Source organism: Sorex araneus, chromosome 7, assembly GCF_027595985.1.
Source record: "Sorex araneus isolate mSorAra2 chromosome 7, mSorAra2.pri, whole genome shotgun sequence".
Taxonomy (NCBI): domain Eukaryota; kingdom Metazoa; phylum Chordata; class Mammalia; order Eulipotyphla; family Soricidae; genus Sorex; species Sorex araneus.
Genome location: NC_073308.1, coordinates 40,015,566 through 40,038,601, shown reverse-complemented (window position 1 = coordinate 40,038,601; position 23,036 = coordinate 40,015,566). Strand labels below are relative to the sequence as shown.

The window sequence follows — 23,036 nt, the reverse complement described above, 5'->3', positions numbered from 1 at the left end:
CCAGCAACAGAGGGGATGGCCCAGAGCAAAGTGTTTCTTTGTTTGGGCAAAAAGGGCGCTTGCCTTCATGAGACTGACCCACGCTCGATTCCTGGCACTCTGAATGTTTCCCCGAGCACTGCCAGGAGTAATTCCTAAATGCAGAGTCAGGAGGAAGGCCTGAGCATTGCTGGGTGTGGCGCGAAAACTAAAAAAAAGAAAAAGTTTCACTTCGTGAAAATTCTTCAAGCTGTTTAATGAACAAACTGTCTTTCATGTATATATGACATTTCAACAAAACTTGAAAAATGAAGTTATCAGACGTTGAAAGCTTATCTGAAATCGAAAAGATAAGTTGGTTATATTCCTTCAGACTAATCCACTTTATCATATTTCAGCAACAGGGAATTTTGGTTAAAATTTAAAAAAAAAAATCAAAACCTGGACATTTTCCTTTTTTGAATTCTAAGAAAGGACTGGAAGGGGCTGGAAAGGGGTTAAGGAACATTCCTTCGTGTACCCCACCGGCTCAGCTGGAAAGAGCTGGAAGGTGCCAGTTTATAGCATTCGGGGGGATGTTAGGGTCACTCCCGGCAGGGTTCAAGAAACCATGCACGTCAAGTGGTGCTGGGGCACCCTCCTCCCCATGGCATGGAGAGAGAGAAGAAAGAGGAGAGGAGAGAGAAGAGAGAGGAGAGGGGAGAGCAGAAAAGGAGAAGGAGACGAGGTGAAGAGCAAGGGAGTGTCGAGGAGAGAGATGTTTCCTGTCGGGGGTCCCGCAGGCCACGCGCTGCCCGGGCTCCTGCACACACCCACGCACTCAGTCCCCGGAGCGCTCTGCCTGGCCTGGCCCGAGCGGCACGTTTTGATTCTCACATAACAGAGCACAAAGGTCTCCCTCTCCCCAGCAAGGGACCGGGCTGTAATCTAAATGCCAGCAGGTCAGGTAGGTCAAATGACTCCTCTAGCTGCCGCTCTGAACACCCCAAAACGCAAAGTGCTTTTTTAGCATCTTTCCCTTTGTAATCTGAGCAAACACTGTATAAATGTATCTCCTCTACTTCCAGGCCTCAACCAAGAAGAATTCTAGTTTTAAAATTGCTGTTTCTGGTCGGGAAACTAATGTGACGCGCAGGCTGCTGCACAGAACAAAGCCCCTTTCACTGCCCTGCCCCACGCTGCAGCAGGAACTGCTTCAGTTACACAACTGCACAAATGCCGGCACAGTAACTACATGCAGCAATTAAAGACTAGAAGAGAATCCCAAGAAACGAAAATCTGTAATGAAGCAGACAATCACGGATTGAAAAAAAATTTTTTTTAAACTGCAACACTGAGTTTGGGACCTCGACTCATGAGGAAAAAGCACACGCCTTCTCTGTATGCATCCCTGGGTTTGAACTGGGAACCAATGGCCACTCCTGGGCATATGGATATATCCCCACAACAAACAGAAAAGCAGCGAAATTGCATGAGATCCTACACTAGACACTTTCAAAAGATATGAATTAATCAAATTTATTAGAGGACTTTTATGAGAAGAAAAGCCTAAGTATACCAAGCCAAAATAAGTCGTTCAGAAAACTTTCCAGGAGGGGGGAGGGGGAGAGAGAGAGAGAGAGAGAGAGAGAGAGAGAGAGAGAGAGAGAGAGAGAGAGAGAGAGGCGGGGTGGAGCAGGGGCAGAAAGAGAGAGAGCATGACAGGTTTGTGAGTTGCAGGGATTAAACCCGGGGCATCCATCTCTATCGCTGAGCTAAAATACATTTGCAGGCTTTTCATTTCTGCATGTGTATCAGAACCATCAGCCAAACCGGCCATGTTCACCTGGTAAGATCACTCCCCACCCTTCTTTTTTTAGGGGGATGCTCTGGGCTGTGCTCAGGGACCACTCCTGGCAGGCTTCCCTCTCTGTTTAAGCAGGCATGAGTCATCACAATCGGACCATATGCAGTGTCAGGGCTCAAGGCAAGCACCTTAACTCATAAACTATCTCTCCAACCGAAGACCACTTCCTTTTTAAGAAAGGGCTGACTTTTTTGCTTATATGTGCAAATTCATTATATTTTAAGGGGGGGAGGGCGGAATCCACAGTTTTCTAGTGGTAGGAATGGCCTGAAATATTACCGCTGAAAAAGAAATTGTCCACTCCTAAATATATCCTGCATTAAACAAAAACGGACAGGAAACTTGTGCCCTGTTCTCTTTCCTCCACTCCCTGAGGAACCCTCTCAACTGGTCCCACTGTTCTGTCCTGCAAAAGCAGCTGGAGACCAAGAGCCTGGCAGCAGCGCGAGCAGACTGGAATGTGGGACGTGATTCTGCGACACTTAGGGGAGAGGTGACTCACGCCCGACAGTCTTAAACAAAAAGGGAAGCCAGCACTGTCTCCTGGAGACAGGGGGTAGAAAATAAAAACGATGATGATGATGATGATGATGATGATGATGACGATGATAGAAGATGAATCCGAGCTGGTCTGAGCCCAATGATGGCCACCTGAGTGAGAAGTCCACCCTTGGCCTGTTTCCCGGAAAACCCTGACCTCTGAGCCCAGATCAGAGTCTGGTTCTAGGCTGGAGAATAATGCCTCACTCCCTACTGCAAACGACCTTTCCAGAACCAGAGATAGTACGAGGTGAAAGGGTCTCCTTGCGTGCTGCTGACCCCAGTGTGAATCCTCCCATCACAGAGAGTTTCCCGGGCACTGCTGGGGGTCACTGCTAAGCCAAGCCAGGAATAACCCCTGGGGACCACTGGGTGTCCCCCAGATAAAAGCAAACAAGGAACTACTTCTTAACTTTTGTAACACTGCCAAGGAACAAACTCGGGGACACACACACTGCGGAGGGAGCCGACTTTCACCTGCGCTGAGCACGACGCGATGAAAAAAAAAAAAAAAAACAGGTTATTCCTAACCCGAAGAGAAAGAATCTCCGGAAATCATGGAAATAGCCCCTAATTCCCATTTTGATCACAGTGCGTTTCTAAGGAGACTTCTCCTGCAGAACGCGTTCTGCCTGCCCACATCTGTAGGAGCTACAGAAGTCGCACAGAAGCTATCAATCTTCTCCGCAAGACGAGGGATGCCACAGAAATATTGCTGGGATACAATGAGTTTACCTCTTTAGCTTTTGCCTTTGCTATGGACGGATACTGTTTTAAATGCCCAGCAGCAATCACTCATCACTGAAGAAAACGGACTAAGAACACTGGTGCTTACTGGTGAGAAACTGTTATTCTATGGCTCATGGCACATTACCAAAACTCAGTAATAGCTAAAAGATTATAATGGTTCAAACAAAAGACAGTCACGTACTCAAGCTAAATTTGGTAAGTAGCAGGTGTGTTTGCTTTCTCTGCAATTCTGAAGCCTTAGGCTTACATCACAGAGGGAGAAAAAAAAGTATACACAGTATGTAGTATATACTATGTATAAAGTATATGAAACAACTGTATAATAATCCTGCCCTCTGCAACAACATGACCTAGACTTCAATTCCTGTCCCCATAGTCTGCCCATTTTTACTGTCAACTCACTTTCCAATCTAACCAACAAAGAAGGTGAAGGGTTTTTATGTTTGCTTATACACAGAGTCGATTCTTTTTGAGAAAGAAGGGTTTTCTATGTGCCTCATATTATGTTAGGTGTTTTACATAGACACTCTTATTTATGTCAGAGATATGATCATTCCCCTATCTTGCAAGTAAGGTACATCATCAGTAAGAGTCAAAATCTACACCTAGGGGATGGAGTGATAGCACAGCAGGTTGGGCGTTTGCCTTGCACTCGGCTGATCTGGGTTCGATACCCAGCATCCCATATGGTCCCCCAGCACCGCCAGGAGTAATTCCTGAGTGCAGAGCCAGGAGTAACCCCTGTGCACTGCTGGGTGTGACCCAAAAAGGGGGGGGAAGGAAAAAAAATCTAAACCTAGCTTCACTCAGATTACTCTGACCATGTTGAAACAGTAACTAGAGATCCCTCCAGTATAGGGAACAGTATAGGGAACTGTAGGGGCTGGTACCAAGGAAACCCAGGGCTCTGTGTTTAAAAAGTATAAGCTGGGGGCTGAGAGATTGAATAGTGGGTAGGGTACTTGCCTTGCATACGGATGACCCAGTTTCAACCCAGGGCACCCCATCTTGTCCTCCAAGTACCTCAAGGAGAGATCCCTGAGTGCAGAGCCAGGAGAAAGCCCTGAGCCCAGCCCGGTGTGGCCCCAAAATGGAGACAAAGAAAAGTGTAAGTCTGTTACGAAGTAAAGGTCTGGCCATGAAACAATGCAGGAAAAACTATGAGATATGACCAAGGAAGTCAGAGAGAAACTATTTCTACAGTCCAAGATACAGACCCTGTGCCTTGTGAGAATACTTGCAACCTTCAGGTCTCTGAGCCAGGGAGGGCTCCCTGACCCAGTGGATTTTCCCTTCCCACAGCAAACTCTCCTTGAAAGGACTCAAACCAAGCCTGACGTGAGTACAGTGGGCAAGGTGCGTGGGCTGAGCCAGGTTCAATCCCTGGCACCACAGATGGGCCCGCGGGGGCCCCACCAGGAGTAAGCCTTGAGAGTGGCCGGATGTGGCACCAAAACAAAAAATAGCAAGCAGAAAGGAAACAAACATATCTTTGAGATACCGAGAACAGAGAGGGAAGCCATTTGTTGCAAAAAGGTTGGTGGGATCCTAGAAAACGAAGAAGACAAAAAAAGGGCGATTAAAACTATAATCCCTATCGGATTCTTTTCTCCCCTTGGAAGACCAAAAAATGATGCCGACTTGAGAAAACAGCCTCAGCTCCTTCTTGCTGCTATTGATTTTGAAGGGAGCCGCACAGAGCAGTGATCAGGAGTGCCGGGAGCAGCCCGAGTGCCCTGACCACTACTTGGGAAGCCCCTGCCCCAAGTTAAAACATCAATCTGCATGACATTAACAACAGATTAGTTTATTCATAGCTATTGAAACTATAAGAAGAATTTTTCACTAAATGGTAGAATCAAAAATTGTTTGAAAAAAAATAGAAGAAAATATATTTCGAGTCTTGTTTGGAAATAGTCTACTTCACTTCCTCAAAATGCCCCCTACCAGGCATCACCATGAGCCCTTCAGCCAATCCCCACGCCACCATGTGGACCTCTAGCTGCCAGGTGGCATGTACAGTTGTCTACGTTTGTCACAGAAGTCTGAGAACCCTGAGGGGGATACAAAGGCCATTGCCAAGGGCAGAACTGAAAGCTAAAGAAGCCACAATTAGTGGCAGGCAAGCTGAGGGAATCCTATCTTTAACCATTTCTGCTACTTGCTGGTTTGGGTTGGGCTCTCCCCCTCTGCCCCCCCCCATTAGGGTCACACTCAGGGGTGCTCAGGGTCATGCTGGTGTAGCTCAGGGGACCGTATGTTGCTGCTGGAGATCAAACTGGTATCTGTCTCATTCACGCCAGCAACACTCTCTCTCTCTCTCTCTCTCTCTCTCTCTCTCTCTCTCTCTCTCTCTCTCTCTCTCTCTCTCTTTTCCCCCTCCCTCTCTCTCTCTCATCAAACTGGTATCTGTCTCATTCACCCCAGCAACACTCTCCTTCTCTCTCTCTATCTCTCTCTCTGGCTCTTTATGCTTTTTTTTTTCTTTTTCTTTTTTTTTTTGGCTTTTTAGGCCACACCCAGCGATGCTCAGGGGTTACTTACTCCTGGCTCTGCACTCAGGAACCACTACTGGCAGTGTTTGGGGGACTATGTGGGATGTGGCGGTTGAACCCAGGTCAGTGGCGTGCAAGGCAAACGCCCTACCCACTGTACTATCGCTCCGGCCCCCTTTATGCTTTTTCTTAAAAAGGTTCATAAGAAACACACACCAGATTGATGAAAATTAGCTGCCAACTGGGAAAATGACTGTTTTTAACACTAACTGAGGTTTCAGAGAAAGGCTCAATCGTGTTTCCCCACTAAATCATGAACCGGGAATCGTAGGGTCCCAGGACTGAAAAGCTGGGAACAGCAAGCACTACGGGTTTCATGTGAGTTGGCCAACTCGGGAACAATCTGAAAATGGCAAATTTACGAGGACTTTAAAGTGACATAGTAGAAGAATGACCATTGTATAAGAGCACAGGGGGAAATTCTGCTTTGATAATTTGACAGTAGAAAATGAACATCACATTTCCTCTAATTCAATCTTGGTTTCCTTTGGCTAAATGTTGCCCTTTTTTACCACTCCCTTTACAAATCAGATGGAAGGTCTCTTTAGAGTTAATTCACTGGTCCTAAATATAACTGGAGCTAAGCAAAAAGATCATTCTCACAGGCACAAAAAAAATCTCCAAGGTAGCTGTGAAATGCTTCCAGCAGGGAGCTGGGCTATCAGTGATGTATTTCATGGAGAAAGGAGCCTGACAGTGGTGACAGAGCAGTGCCAAATTGATAGCCCCTGCTGTCGGCCTTCCTGAGACTCGCATCAAAAGGGTATAAACTTAGAACCACGGGGGATTCGTGACTATTTCAACATCCAAACCACCGTAGAATGAAGCAGGTCCTAGGAAACACTGATTTAAATCTTACAAACCAAGTAAGATCAGAAGAGAAGAATTCCTTACACAATTCCTCCAGAAAACAGAAGATTCTTTCATAAAGATATTTTATACTTCAGGCCATGCTAAGTGAACACTGATTCGTCATCTCAAATGCCCAGCCCAGTAAGCGTCTCAGCTGCTCAGCAGCCTGAGGGTTAGAGCCTATTCGGAGCAGGCAATGGCATCTCAGCTCTAAAATGTGTGCTCAGATACATACCTGGGAAATGGCTCTCACTTGCCTTCCATCAACTTTCTACACATTACCTCAATTCACAGTACAGAAGGAAAGGGGCATTAGAAATTAAAACACGTAAAGAGGGCTCAAAGAAATAAGTAAAATAACCTGCCTCTCCTATAGCTAACTTTATTTTTATTCCACGACTTCTTTAATTGGTTTTGGGGTCACACTCAGCAGCGCACAGGGCTTATTTCTGGCTCTGCAATCAGGGACCATTCCTGGCACGGGGAGCCATAGGGGGTGCCAGGGACGAAAGACACATTAATTACATGCGAGGCAAGCGACCACCCGCTGTACTAACAAGCCCCTAAGACTGGTGTTTTTGGCGTTTGGGAGCTTTTTTCTTGGGGGGAGGGGGTTGGGGCCACACCTAGCAGTCTTCAGGGATTCTTCCTGGCCCTGTGCTCAGGGGAACATTCCTAGGCCTCCAGCACACAGCCCAGCCCACTGAGCTATCTCCCTGGCCCCATTAGAGATCCTTTCAGAAAGGGATGGCTACATTTCTAATGTGCACCATTACTGCTCTGCAAAAGCATGTTAAGATGCAAGTACAACCTATTTTTAAAAGGTAAGTGAGCAAGGAGAAGAACTGCTTAGGACCTCACAAGCTGGGCAGGAAGATGGGCACCGTTAACCATCTTGCCTGTTTTCAACTTCCTGTTTCTTCGAGTCCATCAACTGAAGTTCAAGATCCAGAATATATAGAGCTAAGATACTTTCTGATAAAGTTCAAACACAAGAGAAGCTGTGTGTGTGTGTGTGTGTGTGTGTGTGTGTGTGTGTGTGTGCGCACGCACTGTATAAACAGGAGATCGGTACCTGTAAGAGAGCATGGTGCATCATCACCTCCAGTTCCGCTAAAACATGGGCAGCATCCTCAGTGTCCTCTTGGACTTCCAGGTCCTCCTCGGGGATGGTCTCCCACTTTCCCTCATGAGCCACCAACGTGTGCACTAGTTCATACTGGCCGGGGAGGGCCAGGCTGACCCGAGTCTGAGTCCCATAGGTGAAGCGAAGGCGCCGGAGCTTACAGCTCTCCTCACTGGCCATCCTGGAGGTGGGCAGCACCTGCAGCCCCAGCAGCAGGTTCAGCAGCTGGCACTTGACATTACAGTCCTGGCCGAGGATCACGATGCAGGGGAGGCAGTCCACGACCTGCTGAAGGTACTTCTCTTCCTTAGGCGGGAAGGAAATGCAGCTCAGTTGGCCTGGTTGGGGAAGGGGAGGGTGGAGGAGGGGAAAGAAGTACAGAGAGAACAGTGAGGAGGGAGATCTACAGAGATCGCGTTAGGATGTCAAGTTCTTCGAGGAGAAATTTCTAGGAAGTTCTTGGTTGATAGAGCAAACCAGTTCAGTCAGGGGAAAAGCTCCTGAAATATCAACGGAAATCCCCTCCCGGGTTCATCCCCAGAGCTGTTTCTACCCAGAGAGTTGGCGGTAACCTCATGATCCTGTTTCCTTGGCACCCAGCAGTCGTTCAGCCTAAGGAGTCTGAAAGGCTCAATCACAAACACAAACACAAGATCATGAATTTGACTAAGCCCAAGAAAGATTACACTGACCAGGACGTGAGTCCAAAAAGAAACTATATTTGAGGTTACCAACACAAAACCTTCTTGGGACCAAAGCAATAGTACAGAGTGTAGGGCACTTGCCTTACACACAGAGGACCCAGGTTTGATCCCCGGCATCATTTATGATCCCGAGTCCCATCAGGAGTGATCCCTGAGTGCAGAGCCAGGAGGAAGCCCTGAGCACTTCTGGGCTTGACCCCAAAACACGAAACCTTCCTTGTGATGGAAAATCTAATACTGAGCATATATAGTTCTTTAAAATTTATTTGAGTCACCATGAGATACAGTTACCAAGCTGTTCGTGATCAGGTTTCATTCATACAATGATTCAACACCCATTCCTCTACCAGTGTCCATTTCCCACCACCAATGACCCCAGTTTCCCTCCCGCCATCCGCCCTCCCCCAGCCTGGCTCTATGGCAGGCACTTTAAATGTCTCTACCATATGCAGTTTTAGCTTCTTATTTTCCTCATTCGTGACATGTTTTGTAACTAAATGTATGAGAGTATCTTTAAACATGGATTAAAAATAAAATGTTACTCAAGTCTGCTCTAGGATATATTTCAATTTCTGTCAGCTGGTGACAGCATTCCAGCTGTCATTTTCTTTTAACAACTGGATACTCAATTATGATCAACATTTCCTAATCAAATCTTATTCCTTTGATTTTTAGGTAAGACCTGACTGAGTACAGCAAAGAGAGAGAACAGTCTAAAAGCAGGTCTGGAGCAACTGTAGAGCAGGTAGGGCATCGGCCTTGAATAGCCTCACCCATGAAGGACGGCAGAGGAGCCCAGGCATGCTGGACCTGGGACTGAGATCTCCAAGCCTGCTTGGATCGGGACTGGACTTCCTCCACCCAGGCTCCCCATTTCCCAGTAGCTTGGCAGTCACATCCACAAACTGCGCCCCCGCCCCCCAGTGCCATGTAATCCCATCAAGATACAGAGACTATATAAAACAAAGCTCCCAGAAGCGCACAGCCACAAAGTGTCGGCACAACCTCTTATACTCTAGCCCACTGATGTACTTAAAGCAGCACACACGTGTTTGGTTTTACCATACTTGCTTGTATTCTCTAATATACATTCTCCATCCCTCTCAGAGAGCCCGGCAAGCTACCGAGAGTATCCTGCCCACACAGAAGAGCTTGGCAAGCTCCCCATGGCATACTCAATATGCCAAATGCAGTAACAATAACAGGTCTCATTCCCCTGACCCAGAAAGAGCCTTCAGTCGTTGGAAAAGATGAGTAAGGAGAGGCTGCTAACATCTCAGGGCTGGGACGAATGGAGACGTTACTGGTGTCCGCTCGAGCAAATCAATGAACAACAGGATGACAGTGATAGTGATACAGTGTGTGTGTGTGTGTGTGTGTGTGTGTGTGTGTGTGTACGCGCGCATGCATGCATGTATGCATGCATGCTCACATACAGACAGTTCAATCCCTGGGTTTGATCCCTGAGCATATGGTCCCCTGAGCACCACCAGGAATGATCCCTGAGCACAGCCGGTGTATACCACCTCCCCTGCCCCCTCCCACCAAAAAAAGAATAGTCCATTAGAATAAAACCCAGGCAAATATGGGAAAGACATGTGCTCAACCTCAAAAGGAAAAAACAAGGTTTTGGGTGGCTGGAGCGATAGCACAGCGGGTAGGGCGTTTGCCTTGCACGAGGCCGACCCGGGTTCTAATCCCAGCATCCCATATGGTCCCCTGAGCACCGCCAGGGGTAATTCCTGAGTGAAGAGCCAGGAGTAACCCCTGTGCATCGCCAGGTGTGACCCAAAAACCAAAAAAAAAAAAAAAAACAAGGTTTTGTTTCTGCTTGGGGTCACACCCTGCTGTATTCTGGGCTTACTCCTGGCTCTGTGCTCAGAGATCACTCCTAGAAGGCTCAAGGAACCATATGGGGTGCTGGGGATTGAACCCAGGTCAGCCGCATGCAAGGCAAGCGACCTATCTGCTATACTATCTCTCTGACCCTAAAAAATTTTAATTAGAAAAAAGAAAAACCCACTGACAGCCTTCCGCCCAGAGATGAACCGGAGCTGCAGCACGAGAAGCAGACCCTCCACGCCTATAGACTGTGATCCTGAGGTCTCCTAACCCATTTTGGCACCAGAGCAGATTCTTGCAGCCATCCATTTTGACTGTGAACTGAGCTAAAATATTAGAAACCCAAAACCCAAAACCTTGAGAAAGGCAGGACCTTAACTCCTGTCCCATCTCTCTGGCCCCAGTAGCTCTGAAGGCTTTTCAGGCGAGTGCAGTCAAGTTGGAGAACTTCGGCCAACGGCTGTGGTTATCAAGCCAGCCCGGATGCCCTGATTGGTACAGAGCCAGCAGTAAGCCCTAAGCATCACCGGGTGTGGTCCAAAAACAAAACAGAAAATATTTTCAAAATATTTCCAGATAACTAAAGAAGGAATAACTAAGAAACTGGTCTACAAAAATGCTATGAGTGGTTCCACTAGCTCCTTAGGAAAGTCCAGTGTATGATGAAGAGTTTAGAGCAACAGTCACTCCTAAAAGCCTGCCTGCCCCTCAGTTTTAGAGTGCAGAGTGGACAAAGAACAGCACCTCCTCACTGACCATGCCAAATATAAGTACCACGGCCCCGGTACAAATAGTGAGAAGTCCAACTGGACCATCTTCACTTTCACTACCATTCCTACCCACGGTACACTCACAAATAACTGTCTAAGTGTAAATTCACAGACAGCCTTTATAACTCATGTAACAGAAGTTATATAATTAAAAAAAAAAGCCTAAATGAGTTTTGTTACAGATGCTGCTAGAAAACTTTGTAACAGAGAAGAACTAAGACCAGCTGAACCATTTTTCAAGCTGGCAGCACCCCTGGGACAGATCTCACCATCACTCTTTCAGGATGTCATTATATTACCAAGCGTTTCTCTCACTCATGATTAGCTTCTTCTGCAGGGCAGGGGAGAGGAGCCTCCCGGGGTACTCGGGAGACAGCGCCATGCTGGGGAGGAAACCTGGGGGATGCAAAGCATGTGCTCCAGTCCTCTGAGCCCTCTTTAGCTTCTTCATCAATCGTGTCCAAAAAATTTGTACAAATGCTGGTAAAAATGAGTTTGGAACTAGCCAGTTTCACTGTCTAGAGCTGAATGGATGGGAAGGCTACTTGGGACAGGGGCAGGCACTTGGGCCAGGCCCAACCACGGGCCAGCTCTGACTCTGACAATTCATTTTTCTCAGTCTTGGATTTCTCATCTATGAACTGATGGAAGTGGATTCAGTCTTTTCCTTGAGCCACACCTGGCCTCGGGGACCAGATGTGCCGCCAAGGCAGGACTGTTGGGACACGTTACCTGCCGTCCTATTTCTCAGACCAGATTAAACCATTTCTAACCTTTCCGGTTCTAAATTCCAGGACACAAAATTTTCTAACCATTAAAAGAGAAATAATTGAGGGGATGGGAGGGTGATCTGGTTATTCTTATTTTAAGGTATATGTAACTTTTTTTTTTTTGCTTTGCTTTTTGGGTCACACCCGGCAATGCACAGGGGTTACTCCTGGCTTTGCACTCAGGAATTACTCCTGGCGGTGCTCAGGAGACCATATGGGATGCTGGGAATCAAACCGGGGTCGGCCGCATGCAAGGCAAACGCCCTACCCGCTGTGCTATCTCTCCAGCCCCAGTATATATAACTTTTAATTCTGCACTCCTGAGCAGCCCTAAGAGCAGGTCACAAAGCTAAATCAACTTGCCAGGGACTCCGAGGACCAAAGGCAGTTTTAGTTCTCTAGAGGTGAAGAATTGTGAACCAACCGTGGGAGGGAAGCAGAAAATCTGCTCCCGAGCCGGAGCAGCTGCCACGCTGACAGTTAAAGGCCCCTGGAGTTAATCGAGTTTCCTCTGTGATTAATGTAACATCATCTGCATTCGGGGCTGCCACAAGGTAACAGCATGGCTCTCAGCGGGCAGGAGTGAGCCCTGCCAGCTCCGGCTGCAGCAAATTCAAATTAAACCCTCCTAAGGATAAACCAAGACTTTTTTCCCTTGATGGTTGCTCTTAAAAACATCATCTTAATGGGAGTTACTTCGAAACAAAGGTTTTGATCTCAGAGAATGAAAGTACCAATTTTGGTACATTTGTTTTAGTTAACATTTACAGATTCATATCTATAGAGATTATTTTAATGGCCTCATCTTTTTTAATCTGCACAATTCTACCACACAAAGACAATTAGCACCACCAAGAGAGACAACGAGCAAGCACAGAGCCAGGAGTAGCCCCATGGCAAGTCTGGGTGTAGCAAAACTAAGCAACAACAACAACAACAAAAAAAAAAAACCAGAAAGGGGGGCTGGGAGCAGCAGGAAGAAGCACCCTGTAGGTATAGGGTGTGGTGCCAAAACAAAAGCAAAAATGAATCCAAGTTTCTCCATTTATCGAGGCCCCAGCCCCATGTTAATACTTTGGTAGCACGCAATGTCCCGAAGGGGCGGCACAATATGCCATCCCAAAGTATGACACTTTGACATAAGGGCTACTTAGAGCTGAAAACGCTTGGGAAGCAGCAGATGTATCTTCCCATTTTCTTCCTTAAAGGAGGAGACAAACTCCCTTCTGGAAGATGTCCTTCCTTTACCAGGAGAGCAGTAATATTCTGCGCATCAGAGTCTGCAAGGCAAGTCAAGAGAAATCTGTACAAACACTCTCACCAAAGCCCTATCTTCCTGCTTTCTCACCTTCAGCTGCCCTTATCGAAGCATCTGTCTTGTTTACATCTTCTAAATTTGCTGCTCCTCCCCTACCCAGTATACAGACGTCTAACTCTGTTGCTTTGGGTCTTTTCCTTATTTCTAATCAACAATCTCAAACCTGGGAACCTTGTGTCCAGCCTCTGCACAAAGAATGGACACAGAATAGGGTGAGGGCCGGTTAGAAATAGAACTGTGCAGCCTGAAGACCTCTGCAGCTGACACAACTCAACTCTGAGGCACAGGCGTATGCAGAATTTACCAGAAGTCATTCATACTCCAAATTTGCTTCCTTTCCTAGATCACTGCTCTGCCAGCTCAGAGTAAAGCAAATGAGGCTATCAAAGCCTGCTCCAAAGTCCTCGGAGGGGCTGCAACTCGACCACTAAACTGGGGCCCAACTGAAATCCCCAGGGGCCAAGAGATGGTACAGTGGGTAGGGCATTCGCCTTGCACACATCCAGCCCAGGCTCATTCCCTAGCACCCCCCATGGCCCCCTGAGCCGTCCAAGAGTGATCCCTGAGCACAGGGCCAGGACTAGCCTACTGTAGCCCGAAAACTAAATAACACAATTAACAAAGACTAATTCTTGCCAAACATTAAAAATTATGTCCAGATCACAGAGACTGTACAGGCTTAAAATGTGTGTCTAAAACTCACCCCTATTTTGTCCTGGTTCCACCCCAGCACTTTATATGGTCCCCTGAGCACAACCAGGCTGCTCCTGGGCACAGAGCCAGGGGCAGCCTCTGAACACCACTGGGAGCTTCCTCTCTGGATCCCTCAGCTCTAGAACAGCTCTCCCCACACACACACAAATTCTATCACCACAGTATCACCACACCACTGTCCCCCAAGCCAAACCAGGAGTGATTCCTGAGCACAGAGCCAGGAATAAGCCCTGAGCACCACCAGGTGTAGCTCAAAAAACAAACACAGGAACAAAAATCATGGACAGAATCTCCCTGCCATGACCCTCCATTTCAACCAGTCATGGAGTTATTCAAGCATGTCCTTTGGATGCTACTAATTCCCAAAGCTTCTCTCATAATGAAGGTGTCCTTGGTGGAAGGAAAAAATAAAGTCAAGGGGCTTAAAGATAACACAGGGTACTAGCATTACACACAGTTGACCTGGTTTGATCCTCTGGACCTATATGGTCCCCAGAGACCCATAAGGAGTGACCCCTGAGCCCAGAGCCAGGACTAAGCCATGAGTACAGCCAGATGAAACCCAAATAAATGAACAAAAAACAAAACAAAAACCCCTATCAGTTAAAAGATGAGAAAGTGCATGCAGAAGAAACATTAGTGATCACCATGCAAAAATACATATATACAGGGGCTGGAGTGATAGCACAGCGGGTAGGGCGTTTGCCTTGCACTCGGCCAACCCGGGTTCGATTCCCAGCATCCCATATGGTCCCCTGAGCACCGCCAGGAATAATTCCCGAGTGTAGAGCCAGGAGTAACCCCTGTGCATCACCGGGTGTGATTCCCCCAAAAAATGCATATATACATACATATATACACACAATACATATATATGTATATATATATGCAACAGTGTAAGGTAAAATCTCATTTTGATTTTGATGTGTATGTCTCTATCTGAAAGAAATCCTTCCCTCCTTTTATCAGTCAGCATCACCCTTTTGTTTTGTTTGGGACCACACCTAGTGATGGGGGAGGGGGCCTTGCTATACTGTGCTCTAGCTAGACCTTCACTCCCACCCCAGTATTACCTTTCTGGACTTCTAAGAAGGGAAAACAGAAGGAAAAGAATGCTAATGACCTTTCTATGTCTCCAGTGACTCACTAGGTCAAATACTTTGCTTCTGGAGTAATGGCAATGGATCATATGATACCCTCTTTCTGGACTGTTTTCCATTCCAATCAGACCAAGGCTGGGAAGGTGACTGAAGGTCAGGGTTAGCTGCAGTCCCTACCAAGGCATCACAGGGAGTAAAGGAAGTAGCTCCCTACACCAAGGCCTCATTCTACCCCAACTCACAAAGCTGACAGGGCTGGGCAGTGCAACATCACAGCAGGTAAGGCACTTGCCTTTACACACACCAACTCAGGTTAGATCCCGGCATCCCATACGGCCCCCCACACCCAGCCAGGGTGCTTTCTGAACACAGAGTCAGAAGAAAGTCCCGACACCACTGGGTGTGGCACAAAACCCAAAAATGGCAGAACAAAATAAAGCTGACAGAGCTTCAGAGTTAATACTTGTTCTGGTACCCCAGGATGTCTCTCCTTCAGTAGTCTGGGGGGTATGGGTGGGCCACACCCAGTGGTGCTCAGGGGTCAGTCCTGGAGGGCACAGTGGGCCACGTGTGGTGCTGTGGCGCAAGGCAAGCGCCCTACCTGCTGTACTATCTACCACTCCAGCCCCTCTCTCGTCTCAGTCAAGTTTTAACCTCATTTTTATTATTCAGGTAGCTTGCCGAGCTACCTGAATAAATGAGGTTAAAACTTTCTGGACTGGAGCGACAGCACAGCAGGGTAGGGCATTTGCCTTGCACGTGGCCAACCCGGGTTCGATTCCTCCGTTCCTCTCGAGAACCTGGCAAGCTCCCCGTGGCGTACTCAATATGGCAAAAACACTAACAAGTCTCACAATGGAGACGTTACTGGTGCCCGCTTGAGCAAATCGATGAACAACGGGATGACAGTGCTACAGTGCTATATGCCAATAGTAAAAGATCAACCCAAAATTATATAATGAATGTTATACAATCTATTATAAGCTTCAAAGAATCCAGGCATGAAAATCCCAGTAACATGAAGGGATGGGTAGTGGAACATTGTATGACTGAAACCCAATCATGAACAACTTTGTACCTGTATTTCAGTGATTCACTTAAAGAAAAAAAAATTCCCAGGAACAGGGGCCTGAGCACTAGAATAGGTAGGGTGTTTGCCTTGCACACAGCCCACTTGGATGTGATCCCCAGCATCCCATACAGCCCCCGCAAGCCCGCCAGGAGCAATTCCTGAGTACAGAGCCAGGAGCTACCACTGAGCACCACCAGGTGTGGGCCCCCAAAACAAAACAAAACAAAAAACAAAAAAGAAATCCCAGGAGCTGAGAAATAATCATAGCTGAGACTCATTTATTATTCCCATATAACTTCTCTGGTCTTGGACAAAATGCAAAGGATTCTGAATTACAAAGGTACTCTCATTTAAGGAAAGCATGTGTAGGCAGCCCTGGTTTCAGTAACTGCAGGACCATGCAGCATAAGGTATTTTGTAGATGATAATTTGAGATTAAAGATAAGATCTAAATCTAAACAGCTCTAGTTTAAAGCTGAAAAGGCAGGCTGGTAAAAGTATTTTTTTTTTGTTTTTGTTTGTTTGTTTGTTTTGCGTCACACCTGGCGATGCACAGGGGTTACTCCTGGCTCTGCACTCAGGAATTACTCCTGGCGGTGCTCAGGGGACCATATGGGATGCTGGGAATCGAACCCGGGTCGGCCGCGTGCAAGGCAAACGCTCTACCCGCTGTGCTATTGCTCCAGCCCCAAGCTGGTAAAAGTATTGCTGAAGTTATTCTATTTGACGGTCATTTTAAAAATCTGTTTTTTAAGAGGCCAGTGCCGGGAAGAGAAAATACACCCCCCCACACACACACACACCCCAGATTCGGGCCCCTGGGAGGCGCGTGTGAAGAGGAGAATGCATTCAACAGGCTGCTGACAAGTCCCTTTCCCGGCAGAGGCAAGACCGCTCCAGGCCGGCCACGCAGCAACGGAAACCAGACAGGCGGCAGGGAGTGAGTCTGCTGCAGGGGGCGCAGAGATGGAAGCAGATCCTGAGCTCCCCACGCTTCGTGGAGGGCTGAATCTCTCACTCAGAAGCCGGTATTTTACACCTGGCATCCACTAAGAACTATCCAATGGCCGGCAGGGAGGAAGCTCAACTGTCCAGCACTTACCCTGCATGTGGGAATCCCAAGGTTCAAGCCCCAGCTCCAGAAACAAACCACAAACAGAAAGTAACGATCCAATGGTAGGTATGTGGCAAAAAGCAAACATAAAATTGGGGACAAATAAATCACAGGGAAAAAAATCACATTCCCTAGGAATCTAGGGAATGACTCAGCGACAAAAAGCACCTGCCTTGCAAATAACTGGGAGCCTGCAAGCTTGATCCCTGGTGCCAGACACACGCACGAGGATGGTCTGGCAGCTCTGCTGTCAGATTCCCTGCGCGCCTCAACTAAAGCCACGGCCAGGAGTGCATCCCCCAACAAGCACCACCAATCCGCCGCCACCACAGCAGGAAAGGAAGGGGGGAAATTAGACAGAAAAAGGCTTGTAATAACAGAAGGAGATGATATAAGCCACAGTAAACTTTAAATACACCTGCTGACGACAGAAACGAAAGAAAAAGGAAAGTTCTTTCTTGTTGTTGAACAGCTACTAAGACCTACCGAAGGAATGACAGGTACAAACACCACCACCGAGGCAGGTGTGAGTTGTCAACAAATGTCAGGTTTAGGAGACAAGTACTTTCAAAAACAGGGTTACTGGGGCCAGAGAAGACAGTAGAGGGGTTGAAGCGCTTGCCTCGCATGCAGCCCACCCTGGATCTATCCCAGCAGTACCTATGGTCCCCCAGCACCGCCAGGAGTGATCCCTGCATTGAGCCAGACAAAGGCCGCAAAACAAAACAAACAAAAAGAACAGTTGCTCTTCAAGCCCATGGTCTCCCCTGAACATGTTTTGCTTGCCTATTTCCACTGCTTTGTTTTTTGCTTTTTGGGTCACAACCGGTGATGTACAGGGGTTACTCCTGGCTCTGCACTCAGGAATTACTCCTGGCAGTGCTCAGGGGACCGTATGGGATGCTGGGAATCGAACCGGGTGGGCTGCATGCAAGGCAAATGCCCTACCCGCTGTGCTATCACTCCAGCCCCACCTATTTCCACTCTGGAGAAGACCCTAATTCTCTTTTGAACACAAACTTCTCCTTTTCTCTTCCCTTACATCTTTCTAAATAAGTTTCACTGAAAAAGCAAACAGAATTATCAATGAAATCTTAGTGCACTTCCCCAACAAAGGATCAGTTCATTTTAAAACAAAAAAAAAAAAAGAAGTGACTTTCAAAGCCACCACTTTGGGAAATAGCTCAAAGGTCATAGGCGTTGCCTTGCGGGACCCCACAATTCAATTCCCAGCACCCCATGAGTGCTGCCGGGAGTGGCCCCCATGAGCAGTGTATCAGTAACCCCCACCCCTGCCCCACAAGAAGAAAATAGTGAGTTAAATACAGAAAACTCCCTGGCACTGTAAAATATGTAAAGAAAACTGGAGAACACAACATGACCAGAGATCGAACTGAACATCCCACTCGCAGGCTAGGTTACTAAGGTACACCCTCTGCATCTCTTCATTTCTGACTGTGGCGGTGGGAGGCCTCTCCTGCATGCTCAGGGGGCCTGGGAGCCTCTTCTGGGATGCTCAGGGAGCCCCCTGGGGCCTTGTGCATTGTATAGGCTCCACCTCTCTGAGCCATCTCCCAGCCCCACTCATTTCTGGGTCTGATTCTGCTCGGAGCGCTTGACCTGAGTCTAATCACTGGAAAACAACACACAGATCCTGATGTGGGTCTCCATACAGAATGCTACGCCACCAAGATTAATGCCAGAAAAAGCCCAAGGAACTGTTCCACATTAAGGGAACCTAAAGAGATTTGACAAGTGGGGCCAGCATACAGGAGGTAAATACTAGCCACTGCAGGGTAACCCCAAATCTCACCCCCTTTACACACACACACACACACACACACACACACACACACAAAGAGAGATCTGACAAGTAAATGCAACATGTAGTCCTATACAGGATCCCAGATCAAAAACAGATACTGCGACAGCTAGCACAACCTGACAGAGAATATGGACTGCAGAGTTAATACTGAGTCAGCGGCAACTGCCTGATTCGGAGGTTTGTAAGTGGATGTGTAGAAGCATGTCCTTGTTTGGTAGAAATAGACATCAGAGTATTCAAAGAGACGAGACAACCTCTCCAGGCCTTACTTTCAAAAGACTTAGAACAAACAATACAAGAGAGAGATTTGCGGATGGTACAAGTGCAATAAAATCTCCATAAACTGGGCATTAAAGGTCTGTATACTGTCCTGGCCACAATTATGCTATTATGCTATTTTTGCTTTATTTTGCAGTCACACCCATTAGTGCTCACAGATCAAACTTGGGGCTCCTGCACGGACTCGAGTCCTTTGGGCTACCTCCTTGGCCCTGTACTTGTGTGTGTGTGTGTGTGTGTGTGTGTGTGTGTGTGTGTGCAAGCTTAGAACTCAGGGCTTACACATTTAGTGTAAATTCACGACCGCTGAACTACATCTCTGGCCCCAACATTTATGGACATTTTATGTATTTCTTTGATGTGGTCTTTGACATTTTTCAAAAAAAAAATTGCAGTGCCAGAGATCACTGACCCACCTTTATAGTGTGTGTACATATATACACACAAATATATATACACAAATACACACACACATATATACATACACACACACACACACACACACACACACACACACACCACTTCACAGTGTGTGCTGGGAAGCCCCCTCTGAAAAGGTAAACTCCCTCTTAGTCGAGTCACCATTACTCTGACTTAAATAAAGGGACTGGGCTAGAGAGACCGCTCAGCGGGCTGGGCACATGTTCGCCTGAGCGCGGCGTGCCAATCCCTGGCGCTGCACGGGCCCAGGGCACCACTGTGAGCGCTGCCCTCACTACCACCAGTGTGAGCCCCACAAAACAGACTTTATCAAAAATGTAAGACTGGGAAAGGAAAAAATACACTAAACTAACATCTGACATAAATCAGGTCCATTATTCATTTATATACATCCATTATATATTATATATTCATTATTCATTGTATATCAGAGTTAATTAAGTCCAGGGCTGGAGTGGTAGTATAGTGGGTAGGTCGCTTGGCTAGTATATGGGAAACATGGGTTCAATCCCTGGCACCCCATATAGTCACCAGAGCCCACCAGGAGTTATTCTTGGCAGAGCCTAGATTATGTCCTGAACACCAATTGGTGTGATCTAAACCGCCCCCTCTCCAAACAAGACATATGCATTAAACCTAATGAAGCAAAAGATAGACCTTTATCACATCCGAGTTTTAGAAAGTGTTTTGTGTTTTAGGTTTGTCAACAGAAGTATAAACAGAAGTATAGTTTTGTTCTTTTGTTCTTTGTTTTTAATCAAAAGCTTTTACACATAACCTATTACAATTTTTTTTTTTTTTTGCTTTTTGGGTCACACGCATCGATGCACAGGAGTTACTCCTGGCTCAGCACTCAGGAATTACCCCTGGCGGTGCTCGGGGGGCCATATGGGATGTTGGGATTCGAACTTGGGTCGGCCACATGCAAGGCAAGCGCCCCACCTGCTGTGGTATCACTCCAGCCCCAACCTATTACCTATTAAGAATACATTTTTGGTTTGTTTTTGTTTTTTTTAATTGAATCACCATGAGATAGAGTTACAAAGCTTTGAAGACTGGTTTCAGTCATACAATGTTCCACAACAACTCCTCCACCAGTGTACATTTCCTACTACCAATGTCCCCAGTATCCATCTCTCTCACCCCCCTGCCCCCAACATGCCTCTGGCAAGCACCTCCCCGCCCTTCCACCCTCTACGTCTCCCTCCTCCTTCCTCCCCCCCACCCTCCTCTCTCTTATGGTTTGCAATACAGAGAGGCCATCATGTTCGGTCCTTCGCCCAATTTTAGCACACGTCTCCCACCTGGAGCAATCCCTTCCAACCATTACTGTCACACTGGTCCCTTCTCTATCCCAACTGCTCTCTCCCCCAACCTTGGACCAATCCTTCTGGCCCTTGTTTCTACTGTCCTTGGGTATTAGTCTCAACCTATGTTTTTCTATATCCCACCAATGAATGCAGTCATTCTATGTTTGTCCCTTTCCTTCTGACTCATTTCATTCGGCATGATACTCTCCATGTCCATCCATTATAAGCAAATTTATAAACAAATTTCGTTATCTTCATTTTTTTCTAACAGCTCTATAAAATTCCATTGTGTAGATGTACCATAGTTTCTTTAACCAGTCATGTCTTTAACCACTTCCTGGGCACTTTGGTTGTTTTCAGATTCTGGTTATTGTGAACAGTGCCGAAAGGAACATACAAGTATAGGTGTCATTTCTGCTATGTGTTTTTGCACCCCCTGGGGTATATTTCCAGAACTGGAATTACTGAGTCGTATGGAAGCTCAATTTCTAGTGTTTTAAGGAAATGTCCGTATTATTTTCCCAAAAGGGCTGGAACAGTCAGCATTCCCACCAACAATGAGTGAGACTCCCCTTCTCCCCACATCTGTGCCAGCCCTGGTTGTTCCTGTCCTTTTTTGATGTGTGCCAGTCTCTGGGGTGTGAGATGATACCTCATTGTTGCTTTGATTTGCAGTTCCCTGATGATTAGCGATTTTTTTTTAATGTGCCTCTTGGCCACTTGTATTTCTTTTTTGAAAAAGTTTCTGTTCATTTCTCTTACCATTTTTTGATGGGGTCTTAGGGGTACTTTTGATGCATAATTACTTAGACAAGTGAAAACAAAACAATATTCAAGTCCTACTTCCTCCTTTCCACCAGAGAACACCACCCAAGGGAACGGAAACACTTTATAAAGCCCAACTCCAAAGAGAGCTGTGGTCGGAGAGTTCCCACAGCCACATGGCACAATGCTGGGAAACATCTCAACCACTCACGCTGCCCAGGAGTCAGAAACGGCAGGGCACATGATGGGCACGGCAAGGAGGTGCCCTGGGGATACGGACGGGTCCTCATGCTCTAACCAACTTTGTCCTTCAGAGTTTTGGACTGAAAACTTCAGAATATCATACACAACGGGATTTTTGTCAACCATGTCCACCTCTGTTCTCATCTGTTAGGTGTGGGGTTCCAGTACCCCCAAAACAAATTCTTCATTTGGCAAAGGTCCAAATCAATCTTATCAATCTTATACCAAATCAAGTATAAAAATGACCTACGCTTTACCTGAAATCTTCAGGTCAGATCTTTGAGAAGAAAATTTACATCTTCCACATGGTCTCTATTCTCCGTACTTGTGTTGTGAGTAACACTATTCAGTTCTCCCTGAACCATGTAAAGAAATAAAACCTATCATTCCCCAGAGGTGAATTAGTGTCCTACTGAAAGTAAAGAGCAATTAATTAACCTTAGTCTTAAAACAGTTCGGGGGGGGGAAAAGCCACAAGCACCCATATACCTTACGCTCTTTCAACTGGCTCCTAAAAACTAAGGGATGAAAGACGTTCTAAGAGTAATCTTCCCAGATGTGCTGTGCTTTTGAACCAAGCAAACATTTATAATTATTCCATCAAAGAGCGGAGCTGGTTTTCCCATACTAGATCAGAAAGGCTGTGTGGGGAGTTGTTCGATTAAAAAGCACTGGCACCCCTCAAAGACAGCTAGTGGCTAAGGAAGAAGTGGTAGAAAACCCAAAGTGGGGAGTCAGCTTTAAACTGAGTGGGGAGGGGCTTGGGTACAGTTGAGGTATGCTGTTTGCTTGCTTAACAGAAGGAAGATTTCCAAGGGGAACTGAGTATACTTTTTGGGGCAATAAACCAAAAGGTTCAGCAACCTCTGGCTCTAGAGGAAACATGCTGAAACACTGATTCTTCTTTTATACAACTTGGACTTGATCAAGATCAATTACTAGGACGGTGGCTCAGCATTCTGTGTTACGTGCCCAACACAGAATTGTCATCCCGTTGCTCATCGATTTGTTCGAGCGGGCACCAGTAACGTCTTTCATTAGTGACTTATTGTTACTGTTTTTGGCATATCCAATATGCATGGGTAGCTTGCCAGGCTCTGCCTCGCGGGCTCGATACTCTC

General features: G+C 46.7%; 1 protein-coding gene across 1 annotated transcript in view; it reads right to left on the bottom strand.

The window, feature by feature from the left end:
• DSTYK (dual serine/threonine and tyrosine protein kinase) overlaps positions 1-23,036 on the bottom strand; it is a 62,756-nt gene that overhangs the window by 29,620 nt on the left and 10,100 nt on the right. The window contains exon 2 of the mRNA XM_055144440.1: positions 7,598-7,986. Within this exon, the coding sequence (XP_055000415.1) occupies positions 7,598-7,986 (389 nt within the window). The remainder of the gene's footprint in view (positions 1-7,597; positions 7,987-23,036) is intronic.